The sequence below is a fragment of the Melozone crissalis genome, unplaced genomic scaffold, assembly GCF_028551555.1.
Source record: "Melozone crissalis strain CALT ecotype California unplaced genomic scaffold, PUWL_Pcris_2 ptg000007l_1, whole genome shotgun sequence".
Lineage (NCBI taxonomy): Eukaryota > Metazoa > Chordata > Aves > Passeriformes > Passerellidae > Melozone > Melozone crissalis.
The window spans coordinates 7791851-7797671 of record NW_026535785.1 but is presented as its reverse complement, the minus strand read 5'-3'; the positions used below and the strand labels follow the sequence as shown (position 1 = coordinate 7797671).

The 5821-nt window shown below is 61.8% G+C and overlaps 1 protein-coding gene and 3 non-coding genes across 5 annotated transcripts; all 4 read left to right on the top strand.

Annotated features, from left to right (window-relative positions):
- IL34 (interleukin 34) lies at window positions 1-4782 on the top strand. Of its 2 annotated transcripts, none has more exons than XM_054269373.1 (7): window positions 1-78; window positions 884-1224; window positions 1318-1421; window positions 1717-1794; window positions 1882-2055; window positions 4071-4209; window positions 4309-4782. In XM_054269373.1, the coding sequence occupies exons 2-7, from the start codon at window positions 1182-1184 to the stop codon at window positions 4326-4328; spliced, it is 558 nt and encodes a 185-aa protein (XP_054125348.1). In that variant the 5' UTR covers window positions 1-78; window positions 884-1181; the 3' UTR covers window positions 4329-4782. The 2 variants fall into 2 exon arrangements, with proteins under 2 accessions (XP_054125348.1, XP_054125349.1); XM_054269374.1 differs by having other exon boundaries at window positions 30-78; window positions 1043-1224.
- TRNAG-GCC (transfer RNA glycine (anticodon GCC)) lies at window positions 2258-2328 on the top strand. The gene has a single exon. It is a non-coding gene; the product is annotated as a tRNA-Gly (tRNA).
- TRNAG-GCC (transfer RNA glycine (anticodon GCC)) lies at window positions 2900-2970 on the top strand. Its single transcript has one exon. It is a non-coding gene; the product is annotated as a tRNA-Gly (tRNA).
- On the top strand, window positions 3928-3998 carry TRNAG-GCC (transfer RNA glycine (anticodon GCC)). The gene has a single exon. It is a non-coding gene; the product is annotated as a tRNA-Gly (tRNA).
- Window positions 4783-5821: the final 1039 nt, after the last annotated feature.

Genomic DNA, 5821 nt, shown 5'->3' with positions numbered 1-5821 from the left:
CCCCCCGCCCGCCTCCCGGGAAGCGCGGGCACGGCCCCGCCGCCGCCGCCGCCCGCGGGTGGACGCGTCCCGCGCCAGGTGGGTCCGCGGAGCCGCGCGCGGGGGGCGCGGGGGGCGCCGGGAGCCACGGCCCCGCCGGGGACGGGCACGGGGCACACGCACCCCCCGAGCCGGCCGTGCCCGCCTGGGGACGCACGGCAGGGACGCGGCACGGAGGTGCCTCCAGTGGGGATTGTGGGTGGCACTGTGCGCCGGGACACGGCGCGGCGCCTTCGCGTGGGGGCACGGCACGGCACAGGGCACGGGTGCCTTCCCTCGGGACATGGCATCGCGTGGGGACACAGCGTGGCCCTCTCTGGCACCGGGATATGGCGTGGGGACGTAGATGGGGCCGCTTCTGTGCTGGGATGGACAGCACATGGACACCCACACCCTGCTTCGCAAGGGGACACGCTGTGGGGCATGTGGCACAAGGACATGCTATGGTCTCCTTCCAGAGCGCGGGGGCATGGCAGGGCCCCCTTCGCAGGGGTGTAGGGACACGACATCTCTGTGCGGGGACCCAGCATGCGGTGGCTTGGCCATTTCACCAGCCCTGTCCCCCAGCGTTCCTCGGCTGAGGCCGGACTTAATCACTTCTGGGATAACGGGGCTGGGTTGACTCCCCTCCTTCCCTGGAAATCCCCTGAGGGTGTCATCAGGGAAGCCCTGGTAGCCCTGCCCCAAGAGGACGGAGACATACAAGGCTCGATGGCCCCCCGAGGCTCAGGCGGGGCTGTCCCTTCCCCGTGGCCCCCGGGGCTCGGAGAGGATGTCCTGCCTGGGGGCTGCAGCCTGGGCCCCTGCCTGCCCTGGGGCTGCAGCTGGGGCTCTCTTCCCCCAGATTCCCTCTTGCAGTCCGGGGGTGCTCCTGTACCCCTGCAAACACATCCCTGCCAACACCCTGTGACGGCCCCGGACCTGCTGCCTCCCTGCCAGCAGCTGGAGAGGAGAAGCCAGTGGGGACTGCCGGGAAGGGGGACTAACCCCCCATCCATGGCAGGGAACAACTGCCCGGGGCTACCGGAGAGCAGCCAGTGCCCGGAGCCTACACCTGTCCCTTGTCCCCACACCATCCACGCCACTGCCCTGGAGGCTCCCGGTGAGCCCCAGCCATGTAGGCACAGCCTGGGGCTCCACTGATGGCCGCCATCAACATGCAGCAGGGCTACGCTGCCGTCCTATGTGAGTACAGCTGGGGCACAGGGGGGATGGCCTCAGGAGTCCCCTCGGTGGGTGTCCCTAAGGGGGCTGATGCCACTGGCTTTGGCTGCCCAGGTGTCCTGGCTGTGCTGGGGCTGGAGGCCGCGGCGCCGGGCGAATGCGAGCTCACCCGCCTGCTCCAGGACAAGCTGCAGTATGAGATGCGCCTGCAGTACATGGTAACCCCAGCTTTGGGAGGTGGGGGACACCTGGCATTGCAGGGAGGGCCTCAATTTGCTGCAGGGGGGTCATGGGTGAGGGGCAGCACCCACTGCTCTACAGTGACTGGGTGCTGGGTGCTGTGTTTTTCACCAGGGACAATTTATGCCAAATTGTGCCTAGGGCTACTCCTGCTGGGGCCTGACCACATCAAAGGGCTTTTTCACTGGCTCCCCAGTGTCATACTAAGGCTGGCAAGGATGTGCCCATTCCTTTGCCCCTTGCCAGCCCCCATGCTCTGTCTTGCCTTTCCAGAAACATTACTTTCCCATCGACTACACAGTCCAGGTCCAGTACGAAGAGGTGCTGAGGCCGTCCAACATCACCCGCCTGGTAAGAGGGTGGCAGGGGAGAGTCCCGCGATGGGAGCGCTCCAGGGACCCGCGGGGGCTGCACGGCTCTCACCCTCTTGCCCTCCAGCGCAACGGGACGGTGTCGGAGGCAGCTCTGCGGTACCTCTGGTTCCATGTCAGCTCCCAGGCCGTGCTGCGGATCCGTGAGGTGCTGCCAGAGAAGCATCCATCCTGGAAATACACCCAGGAGCTCTGCCAGCTCTTTGATGCCCTGGGCAAGGAGTACAGCAAGTACCAGCAGGTGAGGATCCCCCTGGCACCCCACGTCTGGCATTTGTGTGCTGGGAGGACACGCACTGAGCCCCCAGGAGGGGACAACACGGGCATGGAGGTTTTCCCTGTGTGTGGGTTCTGTGGGGGCCGACAGGGACGGGATGCAAGGGCAGAAATTTGGGCTGGGGTGCGGGGCCGTGGGACAGTGCCCCAGCCTGACTGCACATCTGGCATTGGTGGTTCAGTGGTAGAATTCTCGCCTGCCACGCGGGAGGCCCGGGTTCGATTCCCGGCCAATGCAGCAGCTGCATCTTTTTCTTGCCTGCAACCCGTTCCCCCTTGGGTGACCCGCTGTCCTGGGCAGGGGCGAACGGGACTGTCACACACACCGACCTCCGTCACGGGGTGGCACCTCCAAGGCCGGCGGTTGCGGGGGATCAGGCAGAAGGTGCCCATGAGTTCATCCCTATTTTCCCGGTGATGGTTCTGCCTCTCTGCCTAAGCTTCTGCTGCCTTGATAGAGCTGCTGCACCCCGAGACAGTGTGTTTGTGTGCTGGGTGTGCGTGGCCTGTCACGGCTGGGTCACCAAGTGAATCCAAAGTGTGTCTGGGTTGTTCTGTGCCACGGGCAGGCTGTGCAGCCCCTCTGTGAAGAGAGGAAGTTTTGCTGTGTTGTGTCATGAGAGGGTTAAGAGTGAGGGCTGCTGAGGCCTCCTTGCTGCAGGTGATGTGAGGCAGCTGGAAGAGGAGTTGCCGTGGGTTGGAGGCGGGTTATGAGAGCTGTGTTGGGATGACGAATGAGGGTGTTCAGGGTGACAGGGCCTGCCCTGGTTTGGGAATTTGGGGGAGGGCTGGGAAAGGGCTTGCATCTGGCATTGGTGGTTCAGTGGTAGAATTCTCGCCTGCCACGCGGGAGGCCCGGGTTCGATTCCCGGCCAATGCAACAGCTGTCTTCTTTTGCACCCTGCTGTCCTTTGGCGGCTGCCGGGTGCCCATGGGATACTGCAGAGGCGCTCCCGTGGGTGCTCCCTTGGGCATCTCTAGAGGTTGCTCCCTCTGCATCTCCCCTCGGGGTCGACTCGGCAGTGTGTGTGGGTGCTCAGGCCCCAGGTGGTGGCAGCAGCTCTGCCTGCAGTGAGTATCTCCTTGGCTCGGTGGTACCAGGAACAGTAAGAGGAGATGGTTTGGTGAATGACCAGCTCGGCTGGGTGGCAGGGAGGCTCAATGACAGCAAAGGGTGCTATGTCGGTGGCAGTGAAGCTCCCGGCTTAGGAGCAGTGGGAGGGGCTGGTTCGTGTCACGGGTGCCCAGGCCAGGGAGGCAGATGGCAGCTGTGGGCAGCTCCACATCTGGCATAGGTGGTTCGGTGGGACAATTATTGTGCTCCCCCTCAAAAGCCAGGGTTTGCTTCCTCGTCAGTGCAGCTCAGTGTCCTGACTTTAACTCTGCAGCCCCCAGCCCCTCCACCTGACTTGGGCTCCATGCAGCCATGGGTTGCCTGTGGCTGAGAGGTGCTGCTGCACCCCAAGGCAGAGGTGTTTGGGTGCTGGATGTGGGTGGCCTGTCACAGCTGGGTCGCCAGTGTGAACCCAAAGTGTGGCTGGGTTGTCCTGTGCCACGAGCAGGCTGTGCAGCCCCTCCGTGGAGAGAGGGAGCTTTGCTGGGTTGTCATCAGAGGGTAACAGAGAGGGCTGCTGACAATCCCTCCTTACTGGTGGGGCAGCAGAGGAGGCGCTTCCCTGGGCTGGAGCCGCGGTGTCAGAGCTGAGTGTTGGGGTGCCCCTTGTGTCTGTGTGTGTGATGTGCTCACAGCCAGCACTGCCCGCCCTCACTGCATTCACTCTGCTGGATTTGGGATGGTGGGGCCGTGTGGGGAGCGTTCAATGCCTTCGCACATCTGGCATTGGTGGTTCAGTGGTAGAATTCTCGCCTGCCACGCGGGAGGCCCGGGTTCGATTCCCGGCCAATGCAACAGCTGTCTTCTTTTGCACCCTGCTGTCCTTTGGGGCACTTTGGTGACATCCTGGTGATCTATCATTGCAGACAGACGTGGAAACTGTGGTGGCCGATCTGGTGAAGCTGATCCACAGCGCGGGCGCTGAGAGCCGGATCAAGGCTGTGCGCCCCAAGGCACTGCTGGACAACTGCCTCAAGGTCATGAGGATGCTCTACGGGGTGCCCTGTGAGTTGGGGGTCAGGGTGGGGGCCCCGACCTTGGGGAACGCAGGTGCCGCACAGGGGCGCCCTGTCCCACACCATGGAACCTGTTCCCTCTGCTCAGGTCGGTGGGAATCCACCTAACACTGTGGAACACCCCTCACTCCACCCCTCGCTGGACACCTCCTTGCCCTGGAGCCTTGGATGCTGCCTCTGCTCTGCTCCTCCCAGAGCCCCATGGTGGGTTCCCAAGGAAGCCCCAAAGGTGGGACAAATGCCACTCCTTCCAGGACCAAACACAACCCTTTCCAGAGCTGTGGGACTTTTATGGCTGTGGGATCTCGTCCATCCGAAATGTCTGCCACCCTTTGCGTGGGTGTGGGCTCAGACACAGCCCCCTGTGGCAGGCAGCTGTTGGGGGGACACACAGCCCTCCCTGCCCACAGGGCAGGTGAGGGCACCACCCTGTTTCTCTCCACTTGTATTTTTTCCTCAGCTTTGATTAAACACCAGTTAATTCTGTAGCATTGCAGCTCAGCTTCTGACTGGGTCCTGGGAGCCTCCAGCCTTACCCAAAATAAAGGACCAGCAAAGAGAACCCCACTGCCTCCACTGCCTCCTCTTTTGGGGTGTCAGCCACCTCCCTCACTCTGACAAAGGGACCCTGCCAAGCTGCCTCTGTCAGCCCCGGCTGCTTCCCCAGCAAGGAAACATCTGGATTTGTTTGTTGTGCTTGGTGGCGTGGGGCAGGCGGCACACTGGAGGCACTGGGGCTGCCTCCCCCCTTCACAGCTTAGTTAATTACCTTCATCAGCTATTAGAGACCTTAATTGGTGTATTCATGGCTTCGGCTCATGAGTCAATGGGCACTGCAGCATGAGTGGAGGAGCGTCTTCCTTCTCCTCCTCCTCCTCCTCCTCCTCCTTTTCCTCCTCCCTTCATGCCTAGTGATGATTCCTGTTTATATAAAGCCCACACAGAGCTCATATAAAACTCACCAGTAGATCCACTGCTTGATAAGAGCTTTAACTAGAGGGACCTGTCTCCCATCCGTGCTGGCTGTAACTGAGGCCCTGTGTGGTCCAGGGACCCCCTTGGAGATGAGCCCCAAGCTCCCACTCCCCTTTGTTAAACATGGGAATGATCCTTCATCCTCCTCCCCCGTGGGGAACCTGAAGCTGTCCCTGCAGAGTGACCCTGCCCAGCCTCCCAGAGCATCCCCACAGCAATATCTCTGTGTCCAGCCCACTTGAGATATTGTGCATTTTCTTCTGATCCCTCTTCTGGGAGATGGCTTCAAGAATGACAGCTGAGAGCCTCTACAGGAAAGCACTCACAGCATCAAGAATGGGAGCCTGTTTACAGCATCTCCTGGTGCACCATGAGGGATGGATTCAGGGAAGGTCAGCCCAGGACGTCCTGCCCAGGTCTCAAAACACATCTTTAGGCATATGCTGAGACTTGGGAGATCTCCTGCTGTGAAACCCCCCAGCTGCTGGAACAGGAAGAACCTTTGCTGGCCTTGAACCAGCAGGAAGAATGCCTGGCAGCATCTTTGGGGTGGGCATGGAAAGCCCAGCTGGTTTTGGGGTGGGCAGGCTCAGCAGGACAGGGGCTGAGTTTGGGGGCTCTCTGGG